The sequence below is a fragment of the Pseudoliparis swirei genome, chromosome 8 (assembly GCF_029220125.1).
Source record: "Pseudoliparis swirei isolate HS2019 ecotype Mariana Trench chromosome 8, NWPU_hadal_v1, whole genome shotgun sequence".
Lineage (NCBI taxonomy): Eukaryota > Metazoa > Chordata > Actinopteri > Perciformes > Liparidae > Pseudoliparis > Pseudoliparis swirei.
In genome coordinates, this window is record NC_079395.1 from 4,745,070 (window position 1) to 4,769,636 (window position 24,567).

General features: G+C 44.0%; 3 protein-coding genes across 3 annotated transcripts; 2 read left to right on the forward strand and 1 right to left on the reverse strand.

Annotated features, from left to right (window-relative positions):
• The first annotated feature begins 1,245 nt into the window (after window positions 1-1,245).
• Window positions 1,246-10,511, forward strand: dhx30 (DEAH (Asp-Glu-Ala-His) box helicase 30). Its single transcript, XM_056420604.1, is given in 20 exon segments — window positions 1,246-1,419; window positions 1,628-1,764; window positions 1,863-1,973; window positions 2,071-2,349; window positions 2,457-2,606; window positions 2,690-2,842; window positions 3,615-4,085; window positions 4,834-5,179; window positions 5,182-5,216; window positions 5,305-5,383; window positions 5,934-6,038; window positions 6,137-6,312; window positions 6,416-6,622; window positions 6,726-6,807; window positions 6,909-7,102; window positions 7,206-7,365; window positions 7,485-7,642; window positions 8,601-8,701; window positions 8,782-8,921; window positions 9,935-10,511. Coding segments are annotated over 20 exon segments (3,495 nt in total). The 5' UTR covers window positions 1,246-1,256; the 3' UTR covers window positions 10,183-10,511.
• Window positions 10,460-17,906, reverse strand: LOC130197742 (alanine aminotransferase 1). The gene is made up of 11 exons (XM_056420609.1): window positions 17,627-17,906; window positions 15,880-15,969; window positions 15,671-15,776; window positions 14,451-14,584; window positions 14,122-14,365; window positions 13,964-14,043; window positions 13,748-13,884; window positions 11,629-11,803; window positions 11,075-11,230; window positions 10,878-10,990; window positions 10,460-10,791 (listed from the first exon to the last, which is right to left on the reverse strand). Exons 1-11 carry the CDS (start codon window positions 17,846-17,848, stop codon window positions 10,701-10,703), a joined length of 1,548 nt encoding a protein of 515 aa, XP_056276584.1. The 5' UTR covers window positions 17,849-17,906; the 3' UTR covers window positions 10,460-10,700.
• On the forward strand, window positions 17,847-23,641 carry sharpin (SHANK-associated RH domain interacting protein). The gene is made up of 7 exons (XM_056421533.1): window positions 17,847-17,912; window positions 20,519-20,780; window positions 21,640-21,726; window positions 21,818-21,959; window positions 22,052-22,142; window positions 22,227-22,949; window positions 23,540-23,641. Exons 1-6 carry the CDS (start codon window positions 17,847-17,849, stop codon window positions 22,557-22,559), a joined length of 981 nt encoding a protein of 326 aa, XP_056277508.1. The 3' UTR covers window positions 22,560-22,949; window positions 23,540-23,641.
• Window positions 23,642-24,567: the final 926 nt, after the last annotated feature.

Here is a 24,567-nt window from a genome sequence, read left to right on the forward strand (position 1 = left end):
GGTATTTTCTTAAGGCATTTTTGTAGTTTGGCTTTCTTGAAGAAAAGTTACTTTCTTCATTCTTGTTGTGGAGAGTTTGTGTGCATGGTAGAATGCACTATTGTAAGTCTCTTTGGATAAAAGCGTCAGCTAAATGATATGTAATCATGTAATGATGGGACCATTTGCAAGATCTCTGGATTTCAGAGGTACATTAAGACAGTTTACAAATATTGATTGAATTTGATGATAAGACTGACAAATACCTTTACGATATTATTATTATTATTATCTTTATTTAAAAGGGATCATGTACAGTTAAAACATAAATGTCCCCATTTGACGCATTGTACCAGACTGTAGCTATACAGCTAATTTGCATCTGTAGTCCCTTGACAGACCATAACAAACATAAAACAATAACAAACAGCACAGGAAAAGAAAAGAAAATACACACAATGTGAAGCTATAGTAAAGCACCTTAAAAGTAAGTAATACATATTCTTGAAAGTAAGTAATAACAAATATTAAAAGTAAGTAATAAAACCGTAAATAAATAATTGGGGGATTTAAAAAAAGGATACAAAATTCAAGTAGGCCTACCCGTTAAAATCTACTCAACTTGTCAAATCAAGGCTTCTAAAATTAAGATGTTTACAGGTTTCTTTTTACTTTTCTTTTGTGAAGCCCTCACATTAGTTAATCAAATATTTTATTTATCATCAAAGGATTTTAATATATTACAACATCTTACAAAAAAAATGTGACCATTAAGGACATGTATAAATACTCCATATTATTGTAGATATTACTTAACCCTTGTGTTGCCTTAGGGTCAATTTGACCCGATTCAAGATTTAACCCTCCTGCCGCCTTAGGGTTAATTTGACCCCATTCAATGTTTAATGTCGGTGTTCTTTCGGTAGTCAACAAACAAACATAAAGTGCCTCACACTTAAACTTGGAAAACAATATTAATTCTAATAATTTTCTGGAGGTTATAATTGCTGGCGTCAAATTGACCCCAAGGGTAAAATATGTTAGTAAATATAAAGGTAACAGGAGGGTTAAACATTGAATCGGGTCAAATTGACCCTAAGGCGGCAGGAGGGTTAAATATTGAATTGGGTCAAATTGACCCGAAGGCAACAGGAGGGTTAAACTAGCAGATAGATGTCTCACTAAAACAGTTCCTCCTCCTCACCGCATGGTGTCGCTGTGAGAACCGGCGTCTTCTTCAGCGCGCGGGCGCAGAAGTACAAACTGCAGTTCTAAAGATGGCGCTACCCGGTGTTTTACTCGTGCGGCTCAGGGCGCTGTGTAATGTCGCGAAATATGTCCAAGCAGGCGGAAAAACGGCGTCGAATTGCCGCGGAGCAGTGCGCTGGCACGGGACGAAAACGCGGAGCTTCGAGGAAAGCGGCACGTCGCATTTACAAGGTGAGAAAAAAGAGTCGGCGTGTTAGCCGAAGTTAGCTAACAGGTCTACGTTCGCAGCAGAGATGAACCTCAAGGACATCTGTCGTGGGAAAGCTCGACATTAAATTGTGTATCTCTGAGTTTTCCCCCCTTTAGTGTAACTGCGTTTCGACCGGAAGTAGATTATCGTTGACCTTGCGGTGTGTGTCCTTTTTGTTGTTCCGCTTAGATAACGTGAGCCCGAACCTCCTGAAGGAGTTTCCGGACCCTAAAGGTCTCTTGTATAACACCATCTCCCGTTCTCTGGGAGTCAGCGACCTGACCCAGCTCATCCAGTACAGCTGCACGGAAGGTGATGGCGTCAAGGTCAGAGCGGAAGTCCCTTTTTTGTGGATGTTTTGCATTGACACAACCCAGCTGAGAGTTTCACATAACTTTGTACGTGTGTGTGTGTGTGTGTATAGAAAGCCACCGTCACCCTGCTGTGGCCCTTCAAGATGGAAGAGGAAGGTTTTGCCTCCAGGAAGATCGACGCGGAACGATTCGCTGCAGCCGCTGCGTGTTTCAAGCTCAGAGTACGACTGTAACGAGTAGACGAACACTTCTAGTTGTCTTAACAGGCGGCAGTGGTACTTGACTCCTTCCCTCCCCTCTCTCTCTTTTTGTGCACAGCAAATGGGTGTCATTGGTCAAGGAAATCAGCTCCCGACGAAGAGAGCTGGCAGGGGGAGAGGAGGCGTGCAAACGCAACTCTATGATAACGAAGAAGAGTCCTGGACAGAGAATGTCCCCGTTCCCAAAGCGAGAGCGGACGAGCACAAAGTCGGCGTTCCTCCCCAAGAATTCGCCCAGGATTTCGCCACCGTCTTCGAAGCTCTCCGCCTGTTCCCGCAACCCAAGTCTCTCCTCACCAGGATCATCCAGGCGGCCACGTCGTCCAACAGAATCGGGGTCGGTAGCTCTCGGGGGTTTTTTTTGCCCGGCGACGGCTGAGCTGCTGACTCGTGTGATTCTAATCCGTCTCCTTCGTGCTCTCTTTTTTTTCATTTTTTTTGCAGGAGATAATTCAGTACAAGACGACGGGAGGAAAGCTAAAGAAGTGCGACCTGACGCTGCAGTGGCCGGAGAAGATGATGTTCTCCGCCACGGCGAAAAGCCGGTTGGCGGCGGAGAGGACGGCGGCGGCTCTCGCCTGCGTGAAACTGAAGGTGAGGGGCATTTTTGGTTGAATTGGTGTAAACTCCTTGTTTCGGAGCGGAGTTAAAGACGTGCATCGTGTCACCTGGTCCAGGAGCTGCACTTGCTGGACAGCGCCAACAACCCGCTGACTCACGCCAACTACCACCGAGCGGAGGTGAGGGAGGCTGGAGAGCGAGACAGACGGCCCCTCCCTCTGGAAGTCCCAGAATACCTGGAGAAACGCATGAGGGAATACCTGGCAGAGGTCAGTCTTGTGTGTGTGTGTGTGTGAAGTTAACACAGCTGCAGGTATTTGACCGTCAGCCTGTCGCGTGCAGTTCTTCTCAGAACTAGCCTTTACAAGCGCTGTGGTTGAAGTTACTGTGAGGAACTTTTAATCGGTTATGAAACTTTTTTTTATGATCTACTTAAGTAAACGAGAACGTCTGAGAAGATTCCATCCCATCGTCCGGACCGCTTATCCCATTTAGGGTCGCAGGTGCTTGGAGTCAAATGAGAGGTTTTCTCAAATTTGCTACTTTTGAGTCATTTGGTTTTCTTAATTTGCGAAAATAATACAAAATAGGCCAAAATGTTCACGCTTACTTTTTAATACATTTTTCTGTATGCGGTTTAGCATAACCGTTTACAATCAAAGGAGTCTGGTGCTCTTGAAACAATACCGCTTTTGTCCACAGGGGCCAAACTCAAAAGTACACATTTATTTTCCTGGTTGTAGCTTTAAGATTAATAGCTCGGCACTCAATTATCTGTTCTCTCTGTTCTTCTTTCAGCCTTAAAATATGCTCTTAATGAATAATTAATGTCATCAACTATCAACACCTCATTGCCTTGAGGCCGATTAGAAGCAAATCCCTGCAGCCAGGTTCCAAAAGCTTGTAGAAAGCCTGCTATTGAAGCTGTGCCCATGAATTCATCTTCAAATGTTAATCGTTAATACGTGGTTGTGATATGTCAGGGCGTCGCATACTTTTTGTGGTGATGTCATCGAATAATCCCCCATGTTTTTATTAAAGTACCCGGTGGCGACAGACGTACAGAAGCTGTGGGAGGACGAAGAGGCCAGAGGCCAGCAGGCGGTGAACCAGGAGGAAGACGAGGAGGACGAGGAGGACTTGACGGACGCCGTCACGGGCCGGCCGTACAGACCTCTGTCTGAGCCCGAGGCCCGGCAGCTCAGCGCCCACCTGCTGGAGAAGTGGGAGGCGGTGAGCCCCGGGCTGAGCGTGCGGCTCCCGGTAGACGCCCACCGCGAGCGCGTGATCTCCGAGGTGCGGTCGTCCAGGGTGGTCGTGATCGACGGCGAGACGGGGTGCGGCAAAACGACGAGGATCCCTCGCTTCCTGCTGGAGGAGGGCGTGAGGGACGGCCAGGGCGCCACGTGCAACGTCCTGGTGACCCAGCCTCGCCGGATAAGCGCCGTGTCCGTGGCCCATCGTGTGGCTCATGAGATGGGTCCGGCTCTGAGAAGCTCTGTGGGATATCAGGTACATACAAGTTTATAGTTATTTACATGCATGTTTATGTTTTTTAAATTTTTTATAACTACTTTTATTTGTATTTTATTACTATATAATCGGTTATAGACTCGAGAGGGACACGTTTTGAGATAGAATAGAAGCAGAAATAATAAAACGACACCTAAATTAACCGTACACATTCTATTTTTGAGTAATTTGGTTTTCTTAAATTGTGAAATTAATTTATAATTGGCCAAAATGTTTACGCTTACTTCTGAATAATCTGTTCTGTAGTCAAAACTCTATAAACAGTTTAAAATCAAAGAGATTGTGTGCTATACAACTATATCTATATATATTTATATATGTGTGTGTATATATATTTGTGTGTATATATATATATATTTGTGTGTATATATTCTAGTTTATTCAAATCTGAACTATATAGTAAGCAATATGTAAATAATTCATCATTAAAAAATCTTTTCAAATCTACTTATAGTGAAAAGCGGATTATCGTTTTCCCGATTAGGAAAGCGTTTAATTTCTTGCGTACATTTTACTTTTTATTCCACCAAATTATTTTATTTGAAATAGATTTCCTAAACCTAATTATTTGATGGTAAAATAAAGAATGCACTGCGACTGGCACCCTTCAAGAGACGCGTCATAACCAGTGAGTGCAGCTGGTAGCGTCTGTTCTTTACGATATTTAGGTTATTGACATTAGTGCGTCGATCTTAACGGATAACAAATAACGCTCCCCTCTCTGCAGGTGAGACTGGAGAGCCGCCCGCCCGAGCGCAGCGGAGGAGCCCTCCTCTTCCTCACGGTGGGCATCCTGCTCAGGAAGCTGCAGTCCAACCCGTCGCTGAAGGGAATCAGCCACGTGGTGGTGGACGAGGTCCACGAGCGGGACGTCAACACGGACCTGCTGCTGGCGCTGCTGCGCTCCAGCTTGAAGGAGAACCCCGACCTGCGGGTGGTGCTCATGAGCGCCACCGGGGACAAGCGGAGGCTGTCCGACTACTTTGGGGGCTGCCCGATTGTGAAAGTGCCCGGATTCATGCACCCGGTGAAGGACCAATACCTGGAGGACGTGCTGAGGGAGATGGGACGCCCGCCGCAGTCCCCAAGAGGGTGGAGGCGGACAAGCAGGTGAGACTCGAGTCCGTGACGCGTCTCCGGTTTAGTGTTTTAAGTTTCTCTTGTCTTATGAATTTGTATTTTTTTTTGTTTACTTAAGGGCGGAAGAGTCGACATCACACCAGATACAGATCTCGTAGCTGATGTAATCGAGCACATTGACCGATGTGGCGAGCCAGGTAACTAGCGGATTAACTTCAATTCTTTATTTAGTGGATATTTGAGAACATCTCACCAACTGAAGAAGAAATAGCCTCGCCTTATACTTGAAAAAAAAAAAGCATCCTATAACATTTTTCTTCTGCTCTACATTTTGAAAAGAGGGATGTAAAGATGTTCCGTGACATTAACTTAATAGGAACTTATATACAGGGTTCGTACGGTCATGGAATTTTAAAATGGTTATTTCCAGGCCTGGAAAAGTCTGAAGAGAAAAATATTTTCAAAAGTTTGGGAAAAGTCATGGAAATGTGTTATATTTATTTACAGTTTGAAAAATACATATTTATTCTTTTAATCCAACTATTGTCTCGTTAATTTGTGTCATTTAAGGTAAACTCATGTATACACGGGGATTTCACGTGCTTGGTCATGGAAATTTGGTTTAAAGTCATGGAAATCCATGTGTATGAGCCCTGTATAAAGGATCTACACGCCTGTTAACTCAAAGTGTCGTGTATGTATAAGAAGCCCATTTTGACCATAACCTGACATCTCCTCGTGCTTCAGGTGCCGTGTTGTGCTTCCTCCCCGGGTGGCAGGACATCAAAGCCGTTCAAGAGAAGCTGCAGGCGAAGCGACACTTTTCCTCCGGCTCACAGATGATCTTGCCGCGTAAGGGAGCGCACACCGATTTACAAAGACCCGTCTGTCGGCTATTTCAAGCAAAGAGATTTTATAGTTCCATTTACTTTGTTTTTCTCTTCTCATAGTGCACTCTAGTTTATCGGTAGCAGACCAGCAGTTGGTGTTCCAGCACCCCCAAGAGGGCCAGAGGAAGATTGTCCTCGCCACTAACATTGCAGAGACCTCCATCACCATCGATGACATCGTCCACGTGGTGGATGTGGGAACTCACAAAGAACAGAATTATGACCCGCGCACCAAGGTGGGGATCGAACGTCTCCGGCTTCACGGCTGCGGAAACTAAGCTGGTCATTTGTTGTGTTTTCTGATGATAATCCCATCGGCTTCTATTCTTTTTGTTCCAGGTCTCGTGTCTGGACACGGTGTGGGTATCTCACTCTAATGTCACTCAGAGAAAAGGGCGAGCGGGCCGATGTCAGCCGGGACGGTCCTACCACCTGTTCCCCCGGAAGCAGATGGAGTCCATGGCCCCCTTCCCCATCCCGGAGATCCTGCGCACGCCGCTGGAGAATCTCGTAGTGCAAGCCAAGATCCACAGTCCTGACTGCAAGGTACTGAAATAAAGACGATGACTTGTGCATTTAAAAAAAAATCTGTTTTGTGTATTGCTGACGTATTAAAAGATGTTGTTTATCTGTGTGTGTGTGTGTGTAGGCTGTAGATTTCTTATCCCAAGTGTTGGACAGTCCAGAGCGAGATGCTGTGAGAGAGGCTGTTAAGAATCTGCAAGACATCGGTGAGTGGCGTTCTGGATACACGGCGTAGATTTCTGCCGTGGCGTCTGTGTCCGTCTGTGTCCGTATTCTCACGTCCACGCCGTCCCCGTCCTCTCTGCAGGAGTCTTGGACAAGACGGAAACCCTGACGCCGTTAGGAGAGCGCGTCTCCTGCATGTCGTGCGACCCCCGCCTGGGCAAGGTGCTGGTCCTGAGCGCCATGTTCCGGTGTGTCCTGCCCATGCTGTCGGTCGCCGCCTGCCTGACCAAAGACCCGTTCTACAACAGCATGCAGAACAGAGGCCTCGTGAGCAAGGTGAGATGACGTGTGCGTGCTTTTGGTATTAAAAAACCGTCCCAGTGTGTTGGCCGTTCGTCGCCATTCAGCCGTCTGCGTCCTGTCCGTCCTGTCCGTCCAGGCCAAAGAGGCTCTGAGCCGCTCCAGCTCCAGCGACTACTTGGTGTTCATTCGAGCCGTGTTGGGCTGGAGGAAACTTCAGCACGAGGGCGACCGGGAGGAGCGCGACGAGTTTCTGCACCGGCACACTCTGTCCCGGTTCAGCCTGCGCTTCATCAACGGTCAGTTTGACACACACACACACACACACACTCGCTCATTTAAATCTCTTCCGCTTTCCTTTTTTTTTTTTTTTTACGTTTACAAGAAAACCATTCCTGTTCCCGTGCCGTTTCTGCAGGTCTCATCTCTCAGTTCAGCGAGAACCTGAGCGAAGCCAAGGTGGTGTCTCACGCCCGGGAGTGCCAGCGCTCCACGTCGCTCTACAACGAGCACAGCGACCAGGACGAGCTGCTGAAGGCTGTGCTGCTCGCCGGGCTCTATCCCAACCTCATCCAGGTACGCGAGGGTGATCTCTAAATATGAGCTCTTAGCGGAGGGATGTCTTGAATTGACTATATTTCTCTGCTGACGGTCTGTCTAAATTGCAAATATAGTTTTATTTGATTTAAAGTCGGATCCAGATTTTGCATATGTTTATCTAAAAAAAAAAAAAAAAAAACTTCAGCTGTGAGTCAAAGCCAACATTTAGATGTTCAATCGTCACATGGATGGAAGACAACTTGCTTTATTACCTTCGCATTGAAAATGCCGGAAGGTTATGTTTTGATCGCCGTGTATTTATTTATTTATTTGTATGCGTGTTATTCGCAAATCTCAAAAAGTATTGAACCGAATCGCATGAAATTTGGTGGGATGATTGTTTATTATCCGGGGACCAGTTGATTAGATTTTGGGATCGATCGGGTCAAAGGTCATGAACAGGTCAAAATCTTTCGCAGAACTCAAAAAGTATTGAACCGAATCGCATGAAATTTGGTGGGATGATTGTTTATTATCCGGGGACCAGTTGATTAGATTTTGGGATCGATCGGGTCAAAGGTCATGAACAGGTCAAAATCTTTCGCAGAACTCAAAAAGTATTGAACCGAATCGCATGAAATTTGGTGGGATGATTGTTTATTATCCGGGGACCAGTTGACTAGATTTTGGGATCGATCGGGTCAAAGGTCAAGGTCAAAGGTCATGAACAGGTCAAAGTTTTCTTGAATCGCATGAAATTTGGTGGGATGATTGGTTATTATCCGGGGACCATTTGATTAGATTTTGGGATCAATCGGGTCAAAGGTCAAGGTCATGGAAAGGTCAAACTCTTTTTTTACCATAGCACGATACATTTTTGTCCAATTGGCATGCAACTAATGCCAAAATGTTCATAATTCAATGCCCAATCTTGTGATATGCGAAGGTATGCGCTCTACCGAGTGCCCAGTCTAGTTATATTTGTTTTCCTCAGGTGAAGAAGGGTCTCGTGAGCAAGGGGCGCTTTCGGCCCGACAGTATGCACTTCCGCACACTCAATGGGCCGGTGATGCTTCACCGCGCCTCCGTCAACAGGTCTGAAAACACTCAAATTCATTCATTTCCCCCTTTTTTTGATTCTACGTGTGTGAACTCATTGTCTTTTTGTCTTGTAGGGGGAAGCCAGAGCTTCCTAGTCGCTGGCTGACCTTCTTCAGCGCCGTCCAGTCCAACGGAAGTGTTTTCGTCAGAGACTCCTCGGCAGTCCATCCTCTCGCCCTGCTGCTGCTCACAGACTGTGACCTCACAGAGACAGGTAGGACACGTGCTGCTCTCTAGAAAACATGCTTAGAGAGGTGAGGTCCCCCTGACGGGAGACTGCCACTGGATCCGGTTTCAGAAAGATAAATGTGCTGTACTCAACGGGGAGAACCTCAGATTTTTCTCTCATTCTGAATCGGACGCATATTGTTTGTCAATTTAAAAGATAATTTTGCACGTTAAAGTCCCGCTTTGTTGTAACCTTGTACAAATAAGTAATTAGAAAGACTAAACAAAAGTTACAATCCCTGTGTTTCATATCAGACCTTGATAGTTATTCTGCCTCCTACGACGCACTGACTTTCTTGACTTGTGAAATCATCTTAAGAATAAAAAACATCATATGTCTAATTTATGGCTCGATTCAAACATGATCAAAAATATTTGTCTTGCCGTTGACTACTGTACAAAAAAAAATAGTTCTTATTATTCTGATCGTAAGATGTTTTTATTTACAACAATTTGTACATCTCCTTAATCTAATCCATTGTTGCCTCCAAATTCTCTTTCTTTTACAATATTTTTTTTACCCTCCTGGGTCAAAGATGAGATCTCCCTTCTTATCTGTGTATTTGAGATGTGGGCGATGATTTTAGGCTGTAAAAATTAACCGTCTTAAAAAATGCTGACTAATGCTTCCATACTTTATGGAGAGCGTAGAGACATATTTACCACATATAACCGCATCATTGGATTCATTCAGCTCAGAATAATCACCGAAGCTTCTCCCGTGTCGAGGGTTTTGGGGAGGGACAGGAAAACATGGCGGTGCAACATGTCGGCCTCTGAAGAGGACCTGTCCATATGTAGATGAGCTCCGTGTAAGGTCACAAAGACACAGCGACGCACTAAAAGAAAACATGCGTAGTGTTGCCATATTACTGCCAATAGATCTGCCCTAAATACTACACTCTGGATCTTTTGTTTTAATTTGATCACCCTCTTTAGATTTCCAGATATCCAGTAAATGTTATAATAACTCTTATAATCTCTTTCTTGTGTCTTTAGTAAGGGGAGACCGGGTGGAAGTGGCGCTCCCCGGCCGCTCGATGGTGCGCTGCGAGTTGTCGGCGGAGACCTGGGAGCTGCTGTGGGAGGTCCGCACGTCCATCCAGACCATGCTGTACCGCAACCTCCGCCGCCCCGGCGACGCCAACTCGTCTCAAGACGGGAAGCTCATCTCCCTCTTCGTGGAGCTGCTCAACAACACGGACGCCAACCCCGTGGCTCCGAGCAGCGACAGCGAGGTGGATTGACGACAGAGGCCGCCGGCATCTCGTGGGTGTGTGTTTTCTTGAGGGGAAGAAAGTTGGGGCACTCGGTCAATACTTGACTTGAAGAGGAGCAACGTGGAGCGGACGGTCGTCTGCTGCGGTGACTGTCGAGGTGAATGATGAACTCGTTTCTGGTGGGAGGCGATCCATCCCTTTTTGATTGTGCTTTACTGTATTTGTATCCGCTTTCTGAAAAGCAGAAGTTTAATTTTTCTTTGCTCGCGTCATTGGCTAAAAGGTAATTAAAGCAGACCGCGTATAATAATTGATGTCATATTTATTGCAATAAATATTCACATGCTAACATAAAATGGTCCGATCTCTTTTATTGTTTGAATGATTTATGAAGCTGCAGATGGACATAACATAACTCTTTACTTTACGACCACACGTGGCCCGAATGCTATTTACCGACGTCTCCAACACACTAAATATGAAAAGATAAACTCTGTCGATTCAAACACCACCACACACTTCTGGGCTTGATAAGAAACTTTTTTTTAAGAATAATCTTTCATGAACTGTGTATGGAAGCTGGTCAGGCGCCTCAGTAATTCCTCCATTAAGTCCTCCTGCACCATGATGCAAAATCTGCAGAGAGAAAAAGTTTTACGGGTAAATATGTTGTTTTCAAAAGCTTCATTCCGGTGAAGCGATGCGTAGTTTCCTGGATGTACCTGAAGTGGTGGGTGCCCTCCTTCTGTCCATATTCACAGCCAGGACTGACCAGCACACCGGCCTCCTCCAGGAGTCTGATGCAGTAGAACAGATCTGGGTCCAGACCCAGTTCCTAAAAGAACCAGGTGTAAATGTTAGGATCGCTCCCTCACACGAGTTATTATATTTCTCTGATTGTATGAGGAGATATCGTGACCTCGGCCTTCTGAATGGATTTCGGTGGCAGGTGAATTCTGGGGAACGCGAACGCTCCTCCTGCCACAGGCTGGCAGGAGAAACCCGGTAGACTGTTCAGCACCGCAACGACTCGCTTTACGTTCTGGACCAGCGTGCTCCGGATGTGTTGCGTCTCCTGCAGGAGGAAAGCCGAGGGAGTATTAATGCATTTCTTTTACTAGAACGGGCATTCGGTAGAGCGCATACCTTCGCATATCACAAGATTGGGCATTGGATTATGAACATGTTGGCATTAGTTGCATGCCAATTGGATAAAAATTGACTGCGCTACGGTAAAAAGAAGATTTTGACCTTTTCATGACCTTGACCTTTGACCCGATCGATCCCAAAATCGAATCAAATGGTCCCCGGATAATAACCAATCATCCCACCAAATTTCATGCGATTCTTAGTTATGCGAGTAACACGCATACAAATAAATAAATAAAATAAATACACAGCGATCAAAACAACCTTCCGCATTTTCAATGCGACGGTAATAAAGGCTATCAAACATCCTGCTAACCGGTTTACCTGGCGGTAAAGTGGGTAGGAGGGGTCTCCTGGTTGTGGGGGGCTCGTCAACAGATCCAAGGCGAGCTGACCCAACACGGGGGCACAACTGTCTTTTGAGAACAGCGTGTAGATGTATTTCATGACGGTGGGGTCCAGATTCACCAGCTCCACGTAGCCACCGCGCAGACCACACCTGGAGAGAGAGAGAGAGAGTGAGAGAGAGAGAGACAGCTGTTGTGGAATTGGAGAAGCCCACATTTTCAACTAAGTCACTTTAAAGTGGGACAGACCACTTCAATATATATAACATTTATTTTCTAGCTATCATATTAAATATATATAACATTATGTAATATATATTATATATAATATATGTTACATATATGATATAAAAATATATATATTGTATTTATATATTATATATTATTATATATAACATTATGTAATATATATATTATATGTGATATATATATATATATATCTGCAGTTTCTAGTCGTTTGGGCAACAACAAATAAATACAACAAATATTATATATATATATTAGGGCTGTGAAACGATTAAAAATTTTAATCGGGTTAATCACAGGTTTTTGTGGATTAATCATGATTAATCACATATTACCGATATTCTCGGTATATTTTGTGAGAACATAGAGATTTATGACAAAAGACGGATATATACATTTATACATTCTTCTATACAATGGTGCTGCAACTCAGCAGTTATTTAGCAGTTTTCTTCCATATGGAACATTAATACATCTTCATCCTAAACAGAATGTTTAACCCTCCTGTTACCTTTCGGGTCAATTTGACCCCATTCAATGTTTAATGTCGGTGTTCTTTGGGGTCAATTTGACCCCAGGCTGTTTTTCACTGTGTCAAACATATCAGAAATATCAACTTTTTTATTTATTTAAAGGGATATTTAGGTAGTCAACAAACAAACATAAAGTACCTCACACTTAAACTTGGGAAGCAATATTAATTCTAATAATTTTCTGGAGGTTTTAATTGCTGGGGTCAAATTGACCCCGAGGGTAAAATATGTTAGTAAATGTAAAGGTAACAGGAGGGTTAAACAGAACATTTTTTCTCTTGTTTGTCAACCATTAACTCCACCATGATACAATCTAAAGGCCTCTAGTCTTCCTCTAGCAGCTGCTGAGGCAAACTGACTGTGTGGGTTTTCTTCATGAACTGGGCCGTGATGAAAGGGACGGCGGGGACACCGCTGCAAAGCTGAAACCTCACCGGCCCGGACACCGACAGGTGGACAGATTGACAAGTGACTTTTTTTTTGCTCGGTCCCGATGCGCGCGCACGGAGCTCTGTGGCTATCGATAAGTGTTAACGCAACGCGAAGAGACAGAAATGACATGCTGCTGTGGAGATACGATCAACAACAGACGTTTAGTTTAATAAAAGAACAAAGACGTGCTATAGAGAACATGTCAGGGGGCGGGCCAATCTTTTTAATGTCATGCGATCTACCGACACTACGCCGCGATCGACTGGCAGGTCGCGATCGACGTGTTGAGACCCTGATCTACAGGAAGTAAAAGTCGTAACAAGGTTTCCGGAGGTGAACCTGCGGAAGGATCATTACCGATGAACAGACCGTCTGCATGAGAGCGGACAGAGTTCAGATTGAAGTGGTGTATTGGAAGCTCATTTTGCAAGTGACTTTTTTTTCGTCCCGACGACCAACAACAGACGGATTGGAAGCTCATTCTGCGCATGCGTTAAATGCGTTAAAAAAAAACTAGTTAAACCTGTAATTGAATTAACTGAGTTAACGCGTTATTTTTCACAGCACTAATATATATATTATATATATATATAATATATAATAGTGTGGAGTTGCCAGCCGCCTCGCCAATATAATGGCCCCACATGGCACTTAGCTTGTGGTGCTTAAAGATCCAAACTCGAAAACTAATAGTTCTCATCTCACACCAGAACCACCGAGATTCATGGAGACCAACATGTCCCTCGAAGGACTTCTTGTCACGTCTTCAGGCGAGATAATTTTTGTCAAAAGAATCAACTAAGCATTTTTCTGTAAGTTGCATTCATGCAACTTTTTGTGAGGACCAAATGGCACAACTTCCGCTCCTCATCGCTGGTGACCTACTCTCCCATGAAGCCCTTGGAGGCCGAGTGGAAGGACGCCAGCTCCACCGTGTCAGAAAGAGGAGGACCCATCTCCGCCAGAACCCTCTTGTAGGAGACAAACTCACAGTTGTCCCCATAAACACAGTCCTGGTAGACCTGTACACACACACACACACAGGATGTTTATAGACAGGTGTGTTGATGCTCATGGAGGAGGATGCTTTCAGACGTCCACCTCATCCGCCAGAAGGAAGAGCCTCTTCTCGGAAACGAACCGGATCACCTCTTGCATCGATTTCCTGCTCTGAACTTGACCTGCAGGAGGAAGCAACATTATGTACACCACCTCACACATACTGAGACGACGTCATCTCTCATGAGGCCGTTTAGTACCTGTGGGATTCCCCGGGTTGATGACATACAGAGCGACCGGCTTGCAGACTCCCTTTGCAGACTCCAGCGCTCGCTGCAGCTCCTCCACCTGCAGCTCCCAGCCGTGCTCCTCACACAGGCTGTAGGGAACGGTCACTGCGCCCAGTCCCACCATGGAGCTGCTGGTCGTGGGGTAGCTCGGCAATGGAGTCAGCACACCGGTTTTGGGCGAAGCCTCGCTGTTCACCAGGATATTGAGAATATTCTGATGAGTGGAAAAAGGGAAAAAGATGAACGTCGGAGGGACGAGGGAGGCGCTGCTTTATATCGCAGGGTGTCATGGGCGTCACCTGGAGGCCCCACTGGGAGCCGGGGCTGATGTAGATGTTCTCCGGGTACGATGGAGCGCCGCCGTCACGCCTCGTTATGAACTCAGAGATTCTGTGAACTACCTCTGGTATTCCCGGTGTCGCGGTGTACGAACCTGGAGAAACACACGGGGCAGCCGAGGTGAAGGTGATGATACTATTATTGACGTGTGTTTGACGCTCTTTTGTATTTGTTTTATAAGCTATATCATAGTAGTCTGAGGTATTGTCATGTTTGTTTAAATTTCTTTTTTTGTATTTAATGTCTTAACTGGCTGCAAGTAATGATTATTTTAAAAAGCAGTTCATTTTTAGTCAATAAAGAATCAACGAGGAAGAATGAAGAATGAAAATCATGATAACCTAAAACAAAAGGGGACATATTCAAAGATGTTGTCATTGTTTTTGACTAACAATTAAATACATAAAATTATGTAAAACAAGCAGCACATCCTCACATTTGAGAAACTGGAAAAATCAAATGTTTGACTTTTTAATCAATTAATTCAATTCAATTCAATTCAGTTTATTTGTATAGCCCAATTTCACAAATTACAAATTTGTCTCGGAGTGCTTTACAATCTGTACACATAGACATCCCTGCCCCAAAACCTCACATCGGACCAGGAAAAACTCCCAAATAACCCTTCAGGGGGAAAAAAGGGAAGAAACCTTCAGGAGAGCAACAGAGGAGGATCCCTCTCCAGGATGGACAGGTGCAACTTAAGTCAACTTGACTTAAAGGAGCCGTCTACCCAAATTGCTAAAATAAAAATAAAAACCGAGGTGTATGCAGACAGTTTTGCCTTCATTTACTCGTCCAATATTTCTGGCGCCACTTTATAACCACAAATGTAAATCTAATTATGTTTGTGGTGCTCAAAAGATTGAAGTATAACACTAATAATCCATTTAATTTATATCGCAATTTTAAGGCACTCAAATACACCGTAGACACAGCTAGAGGGAGCAATTCAGGGTTAGGTGTCTTGCTCAAGGACACATCGGCTAGGGCGGGGATTGAACCGCCAACCCCCTGATTGAAAGGGGGTTGGGATGTGCACGTACCTCAAAACATGGGCAAACAAAGCTAATGTTAATATCAGCTTGGGGGGGGGGGGGGGGGGTTCCAGCAGAAGTCAATAGACAAGTGTGAGTGCTCTGCCTCTTATTAATTTTCATTTTCATACCACTGCTCTTACCGACACTCCCTCCAGCATATCCGAGCAGCACCTGAGCCCTCTGTCTGACGTCCGCCGGCAGCTGGTCGCTGTCCACCAGCTGAGGGTGAAGACACGCTGCAAGGACCTGCAACGCGTGAAGAGTATGAGACAAGAGGCTTTCACCTGCGCCAACACTTGTAATACAGTTTGCAAGATGAGAAGTCTTTGAAGGTCACTGCTAAGGTCACCTGTCGGACGAACGTCAGCGGCTTAATGCCGGCTCTGTGCGGGTCGCCCCAGTAGACGTCTATCAACTCCCCGTATGGCTTTCTCACATTCTGTGAGAGAAGGTGGATTCAAAGCACAAGCTGCAGGTTGGAAAACATAATCCGGAATCCACATTGCAAACACGTCAATACCTTTCCCTGTCCCTCACCTGTCTGAGCTCTTCCTTGATCTGGCTCGCTCGGCCGAATAAGGCCGCGTGCTGCAACTGCTTCATGTTCCTCACATTTTGACTTACTTCCTGCAGGGCAGACATTTCGAGGGTTCTTCCGCCGTTCTGTCAGAACCAGTGAGAGTCTCGGAGAGCTTGTGTCTCGCTGCGCTTGCTGAGAGTTCAATTGTTTGCACGCAGATAGGATTTTCTAGTTAACGATGCACATGGAAGATAGGTGGCAGTTGGTGCCTTATTAACAAACACGGTTAGGGTGCTTCTTGGTCATGTTGACTGTACGTGACACTGGAACTACAAGTCTCTTCTCACTGACTTCTCCATTCATTACATTCAGCTCAATTACTGTAATGTATGACAATAATAAATTACCAATTAGATCCACACACAGATGTGAAAACGGGTTCGCTTGGTGCCAATCCTTTGCAGTTTGAGTAAAGATCACTGGGCTTAGTATCTGAGGAACAATTGAGGGTTATCATATCTCTTTCTTGTGATTTTTAGAGATTTATAATAAATAAAAAAGTGTCTCTATAATGTGCTTGTGTGTGTCTATCTCTCCATTTTTTTGCCTTACAGATTTTTGTGCTGTTTAAATTTCTTTTTGTCTTCAGAGTGTGGGATATAAAAAATGAGTCTTCGCTAAAACTAAAAAATGTGAATATATATGGAAATTACATGTTAATTGTATCTTTCAAGTATGGATATGGCTATTTCTAGATGGCAGTCCATGTACATTGGAATAGGATAATATCGGTCTTAGGGTGGCCTTCATTGTACAATGTGTTATGTTATTAACTAATCAAGCCTCATTATCAATTCAAAATAATGATTCCGGTTGTTATTATTATTATTTTGTTATATACAACTATGTTCTTTTGCAAAAAAAGAATAAGAACAATACATTTAAATATACATATATATATATATATATCATATTTATTCTTATCTTAACATTGCAAGGCAATACTGTGTTATTTTATTAATTAAATAAGCCTCTTTATCAACTGTAAATAATTATTCTGGTTTATTTTTTTATTTTTTATATTTCTCTTCAACTATTTTCTTATTTTTCTCTGAAAAAACAAAGAAGAAGAAAAAGGAATTTAAATGAATATATCTCTCATTTATTCTTATCTTAACATTGTAAGGCAATAATGTGTTATTTTATTAATGAAATAAGCCTCATTATCAACTGGAAATAATTATTCTGGTTTATTTTTTTCTTTGTTAAATGAATATATCTCTTATTTATTCTCGCCTAAACATTTTAAATCCTTTTGAGGGGCGCTTTTTTAAATATCCGGATGCTTCACGGGCAAAGTTTCTCCACGGACATAAATAAAAGACGTACCGCCGTACTTCCTGTTTTGTTTCGGTCCACTCGGGTCGGGTAGATATGGAAGAATTCGCGGGTCGCGGAGACAACCACAGCCTGCCCGTGAAGAAACGCGCTCTCCTCCGGCACCGGAGGACCGTATAAACCCAACCGAAGCAGCGGGCAGCAGCAACACCCGCCGCGGGGCTTCCGCCGTCCTCACCCCGGCCTCTGGTGTCCGCGACATGGCGCTCAGCTCCGGCGGCTGGGCTCCTCCAGCCCCGGTCCCCGCCTCGTCCCAACCGGCTGCGTGCGGCGGGCCTGCGCTGGCGCCGTGCTGCAGCACCGTGTTGATGTCGGTCCGGGTCTCGGTGTGCCACTCCGGTATCCGGCCCCTGTGCCTCCCCGGAGCGGGCAGCGAGGCTCTGCGCCTGCAGCTCAGCATGGACCCGAGCCGGGCCGGAGAGTTCCGACTGGCGCTGCGGGACACGAGCGGAAACCGCAGCGTGGTGAGAGTCCACTCGTGTGTGTGTGTGTCAATGTCATCTGCAATAAGTGAACAATTTGAAATGTCAAATCTAAACATTTCAAGTGAAAAAAAAAAAAAAAAAAAAAAAAAAAAAATTGGGACTTGATGTCATGTGTGCGCGTGCGTGTGCGTGTGCGTGCGTGTGTGTGTGTGTGTGTGTCCCCACCTTCCTTAAATCGCATTTATATTTCGCACCTGTATAGGTCTGAACACGCCATTTTATGGAGCACTACAATAAAATAACAGCTCCTCAGATTTTGGGAAATAACACCAGATTTAATTAAAATATAATTTACTACTTTCATCCTCGTGCTCTCCGGATCCATTGTATGATGTAGACATAGTTTTACTTTCAAATAATGAAGCTGAGAGGTTCATTTTTTGTTTTCTTCCCATACTACAGTCAGTTTTATTATAATCATAACAATCAATTTCAATTCATTTTATTTCATCTAGCCCAATATTACAAATTTTTAAAGGGAAGAACGGCGCAACGGAGGAGGATCCCTCTCCCCGGATTATTATTATTACATGTCATTTAGCAGACGCTTTTATCCAAAGCGACTTACAATGAGTGCATTCAACCTAGAGTACAAACTAAGAACAACAAGAATACAGAAAGTAACATTTCCTCAACATAGTCAAACTACAAAAGTACCATAATAAGAGCAATTTAAGTGCCACTGAAGTGCTAATCTGTGTTTTAATCCAGATATAGTCGGAAAAGATGTCAGGCGGATGGACAGAAGCAATAGATGTCATGTGTCCAAAATGCCACGTATGCCTCTTAAGTGTCATCCCTTCAAATTCTAGGCATATAAACCATCAGCAGATTAATAAAAAAAAACTTCAATTAGACTTTGAAGATGTTGTAATAACTTTTCAGCCTTTCTCTGAGACCGCTTCGCCGCCAGCTCGGCGTACACTTCACACGAGTCTGCTCGGTGAGACGCGACATCAGTGAAGAGTTTTGAGGTGAATGAATGATCTGCATCAAACTGCTGCAGCTTGATTAGCGATGGAAATGTGAGAATGTAGGTCAAAGTACATTCAAGACGGATGACGCCACAGAGTGGGGGAAACGGAAAGTGGGCGGTGGCCTGAGAGATGAAAGCAGACCCACGTCTCCATGCAGCGTCGACAAATATGGCGGCTACATATTGGGGCTCTGAATTTGAAACTAATGCTTCATCTTCACACGTCCCAGTGTATAAAAGCACATTGCGATCGCCAGATAATAAATTATTAAAACAGTTTCATAATTGTAATGAGCCGATATCTTCGTTTTCAGGAGATGTTAATGTTATCTTTAGTCCCAGATGGTCGACTCTTATCTCAGCGTTGACTTTGCAACATTAGGACGTTTAAACATTTAATTGTGTTACCTTTTTTACAACATAATTCATAATTCCCCTGTTGCTCACACGCTGGTCCTTTGGCGCCCCCTTCAGGCTGATCGTGGTAAATGATGGTTTCTCTTCATCTTTCATTCATACAGCAGCTGTGCTCGTGGCGTGTAATGAGCATACTAAAAAGGGCAGTTAACACATCATAAAGGAGCATTTAACACATTTTAAATTGGAAGTTTGGGAGTTACAAAAGGCAGATTTATTTATTTTTATTGAGTGGTCACAATTGAAGCAGCAGCTGAAGTACCCTCAACTTTTTATTCCTAGTGAACGTCGAGTCCTACATTATTTCAATACTGCAAAGTAAATATAATCCTAAACCGTTCGGTGAATGTCCTCGTCGTTCTAAATCTGCAGACTAGAGGTTATAAAACGGATCTGTTCCCCTGCTTATAAGATCATTGCGTCATATCTGGATTCTTCTCTCTTCTTGGTATCTGAGCAACGTCTCTGGAGGGCACATTGGCTCTCAGAAGTTCTTCAGATAAAACAAGTTGATTAGTCAAATGACATCAAATGTATCTGCTACTATTATTATAATCAACCTTTTATAATATATATATTTATATATAATTTATTTATATATATATATAGTGCATTTATATATATATAATTATTTTTATATATATATAATTATAATGATATATATATATTTATGTATAATTTAAAAAATCTCCAGGCTAATACTCAGGCAGAGTGTATTGCTGTTTAGTTTTGACCCACGTTTTGTGCTTTTATCTTTTCTCCGTGTTCGTGACACATTTAATGTTGGCGGCAGATGGGTCAGGAAAAAGTCGTCGGCGATGTGTAATTACAAATGCTCAAAGCTGCCTTCGTGCTTTAGAGAAATAATCAGTTGATTAATGGATGAGTCCACAAACGGGAAACTAATCTGCAAGTATTTAGATCATATTTTCATAGTTTTATCCTTTTTTGTTTGCTAGTACCAGCTTTACAATGTGAATATCTGTTGATTTGCTAGTCAATTTATCATTTAAAATAATTTAATGGGCTTTTTTCATAGATCACTGGACTTGAAATCAAACGATTAGAATTTTCTAGAAACTTTATCTTCTGTTTTATTTTTTTAAAAGTTCTTAATTGAAGTTGTTTGTGCTCTACCATCGTTCCCTGCTTGAGACTCTCTCTCTCTCCTCTCTGCCCCCCCCCCTCTCAGTTCATCGCGGAGTTCGACCTGCGCTCGGTGCAGTACGAGGTCAAGTCTCCTCGCTGCCACGAGATGCGTCTCGCCGCGCCGCCCCACGACTGCATCCGCTTCAACTTCCGCTGCGACCGCGAGGCAGAGGAGTGGGCCACCGTGGTGATGTCATCGCTGAGAGAGGCTCTCAGAGGTCAGCGGGGCCGTTTCTCTATCGCCCGACCTGCTTTGGTCATGACCCACCGTTTCCTGTTTGGGAGAAAACATGTCGAACTTAAATGTAACAATACTTCAAACGGGCGTCGCACCTTTTACTCTTAGTTTTAGTCGATGAGTTAAATTTCAGGCAATCTTTAGTCAAAATGTTCTATTTTTATTTCGTCAGATATTTTCTCACTTTGGGATAATGATGATTGATAATCATAATTTAATGATTTAAAGCGATCTTTTCGAATTCAATTGTTTCAAATGTAATTTTTCATTCGATTTATATTGAATATTTCAGTCAATGTCGTCGAGCCAAAACAATAATGCTTTTCATATCGTTACCTGTTCAAAATACACCGGTTGAATGTTCAGAATGATGCAAATCAGAAATCCTGTAATTCACCTTTAGAAAAAAAAGAAAGAACCACGTTAAACATTTTAAAAAACGCTCAAAATTTGTACATTTATTCGAGCGACATGAGGCCTCATAGATAGATGATTAAATATAATAATAATAAAAATATAGCTGATTGTTTCACTCCAGGTAATCTCCTCAATATCCTATTATTATTATTGGCTGCACTGCTTCTCTAAGTGAGATGCGTAACCGTCCCCACATCAGTACAACGCTATATTTGGATAATTAAGTATTTTAGAAGCGGCAGACGAGGAGGGAAAGAGTCTTTGAAGGTAGCTTGTTGGACTTTTGGATTTCTATATAAAGGCGTGACGAGTTTAAGCTTAATGTGTGTTGATTAAACCACGAGGGCATCGCAGTGTGACCTGAACACAACGCTCTGTTTACTGGTTTTGCTGAAGCGTTTCTCAGTGCCGTTGAAACGAATCCCACCGCGCTCCATCTCAAGTTTCCAGACCAACACGCGTGTTTTCCCCCCGCCCTCCTGAAACCCGCTCGTCTCGTTTCTCCTCAGTTGCAAACATCAACATGTGTGAGTCGGAAGCCTCGAGACTCAACGACGCGGCGGAGCCGCGCGACTCGGCCTCGCTGCCGCTCACCGGTGAGTTCAACTGTTTCTCTCTTATAAAAAAAAAGTTTTAAAAAAAGTCGCTCTTCAACGCCTTATATTTTTTATTCTGACCATATTTTAGAGGAGCTCTGCTTGGAGCTCGCCAGGGCGATCGAAGCCGGCGACGCCGCGGCCGCCTCGCTGCACGCCTCCGCTCTGGCTCGGCAGAAAGCGGCGCTGACGGTGCAGCTGTCGGAGAAGAACTACGCCGAGGGAGCTGTCGGGTGGGAACCGAGGAGCTCCTCCTCCCCCGGGTCGTGTGTATTTGATCTTTTATTCTGTTTTGGAGACTCATGGTGCCGCGCGTGTGTTGCAGTCTCTCCGTGGTCGTGGAGGACGTGTCGTCGTCCTGCTGCGTCACCGTGAAAGTCTTCCCCTTCATGACCGTCGCTGCCCTCAAGCAGCAGGTGTGAGAACGCCGTCTTTTTATTATGACCGTTAGTTTCTGAAGTCCGTTCGTGGTTCCCTGACTCGCCGCCCCCCCCCCGCAGGTGTTCCTCGAGTACGGCTTCCACCCCCGCGTGCAGCGCTGGGTGATCGGCCAGTGCCTGTGCACCGAGCCGAGGTCGCTGGCCTCCTACGGCGTGCAGAAGGACGGCGACGCGGCGTACCTCTACCTGATCTCCGCCCGGCAGGCCCGCGTCACCCGCCAGCTGTTCCAGCAGGACCTGGAGAGCGCCCTCTTAGCCCCGCCTCTCCCGCCGGGCAACGGCCCCGCCTCCCAAGACTGGAGGGGCTACAGCACGTTGCCCTCCAGGCTCACCCACAACAACCAGGGCGAGTTCGACACACGCGTAGTGACCCTTTCTGTCGCGGTCCTGTGACCCCGCCTTTGGGATTTAAAAGCGTTAACTTGAGGTCAAGGCGCCATATTGGTTTCCCCGACCTCAATCCATCTGGTGCGTTCTGATTGGCTGAAGATGAGAGACTTCACACAGTCATTAACGGCAACATTTAAAATAACATGGCATGTTTTATTACTTTATTATTTATCGTGAGATTATATTTGATTGACTTTTTAGTAGAAACACCAGATACAAATGTTACTGCCCAAAAACCGTCCGACTCATTGTAAATACTAGAAAGAAAGCGCGGCTCTATTAACTTGTTTTTCGGCAGGTAGAGGAAGCGACAGACCGGCTGCTATCAGAGACGTCCTCGACATTGAGAATCTGCAGCTGGGTGATCACACCAATAAAGCCAGTAAAGCACAGGTATGATATGTATGGAGGTATGTTATGTGTATACATGTGTGTGTGTATATATGCGATTCATAAAGCAGTAGACGCAATAAGAGAAAATGTCAGATTTTAGTGGAAATTTAACTTTTTCTCTGAACATACTTGGACAAAATCATGGGTGTCTTTAAAAACAAATATATATATATATATATAAGTGTGTAAAGTACAGTGTATATCAATATATAGATATGCATAGTACTTTACACATATATATTTATATATATATATATAGTTAGACTTGTATATTTATATAAATATTTATTTTATACATACATATATATGTGTATGTGTGTATATATATAGTTATACATATATATATTTATATAAATATTTATTTTATACATACATATATATATATATATTTGTATGTATATATATTTATTTCTGTGTATATGTAAAGTATGGTATATATTTATAAATAATATTTATATATGTAAACTACAGTGTGTGTGTGTATATATATATACTGTACATATAAATATATATTATATAAGTGTGTGAGGAATATTTTGGCTAATTACGCTTTTCCTCCTCCTCCTCCTCCTCCTCCTCCTCCTCCTCAGCAGACTGAGTGGGCGTGTCCCTCATGCACTTTCATCAACAAGCCGTCCCGTCCAGGCTGCGAAATCTGTGCCACGGCCAGACCGGACGCACACATCCAGCAGGTACCGCGTCGCCGCTCGCCGCCGCGCCCCGCCCTCCTGTGACGAGTCCCCTCCGCTAACGCCGTCTCATGTTCTCTCACTAAGGAGAAAGGAAGGCGAGAGGATCGAGGAGAGGCCGCTTTAAGAAGCAGCAGCTGACTGCCCATCGTCACTCGTCGAGTCGACCATGTCTCTCTCTCTCTCTCACACACACACACACACACACACACACACACACACTCACACAGAGTGAGGATGCTAAATGAGAAGATACTCCCATAAAGACTGTTGAGGGTCCTGCGGCTGCACTGTAGCATGACGCAGAGCTGCGCTGGTCGAGACGGGGAGCTGCAGACATTGCAAGGAAAGGACATCCATCTGAAGTAGCCAGACCTCTTGTTATTTATTTTACTGTGTGTGTGTGTTTTTGTGTGTGTTCTCAAACGTCACAGACGACCTAATATTTATTTTTAGGTGAGAGATGAAGTTGTTGAGGGAGTGTTTTACTTTGTTTCTGTGGACAGTGAAGCGAGAGGAGCGGTGGAGCCGTGTGCAATACCTGTTGTTGTGTTTGTTTGTTTGTTTGTTTGTGTCATCTGCCAAAATAATGTTGGCGGTGGCGAAAAAGGCAGAAGTGAGGCGCGGCCGAAGCGACGGCGTTGCGTTTACAGGGTTGTCGAGTGCTTTTATTTTTTTATAACGTTGTATTGAGTGTATTGTGTTTGACGAGATGCGTGGAGTAATTGATGTTCATTTTACCGGTTCATTTTACTGGTTTTACTCAATTCCCAGTGAGCTGTGACGGCAATGGAATGATGTTCAGTATGTTCTACTGTAAAAACTTTCATCAGCCAAATAAAACATAAAGGAAATTAACAAATTCTGTTTGTGTATTGGTAATTATTAGTAAAGATTGATTTATAGTTATTATATATTTATATAAATAT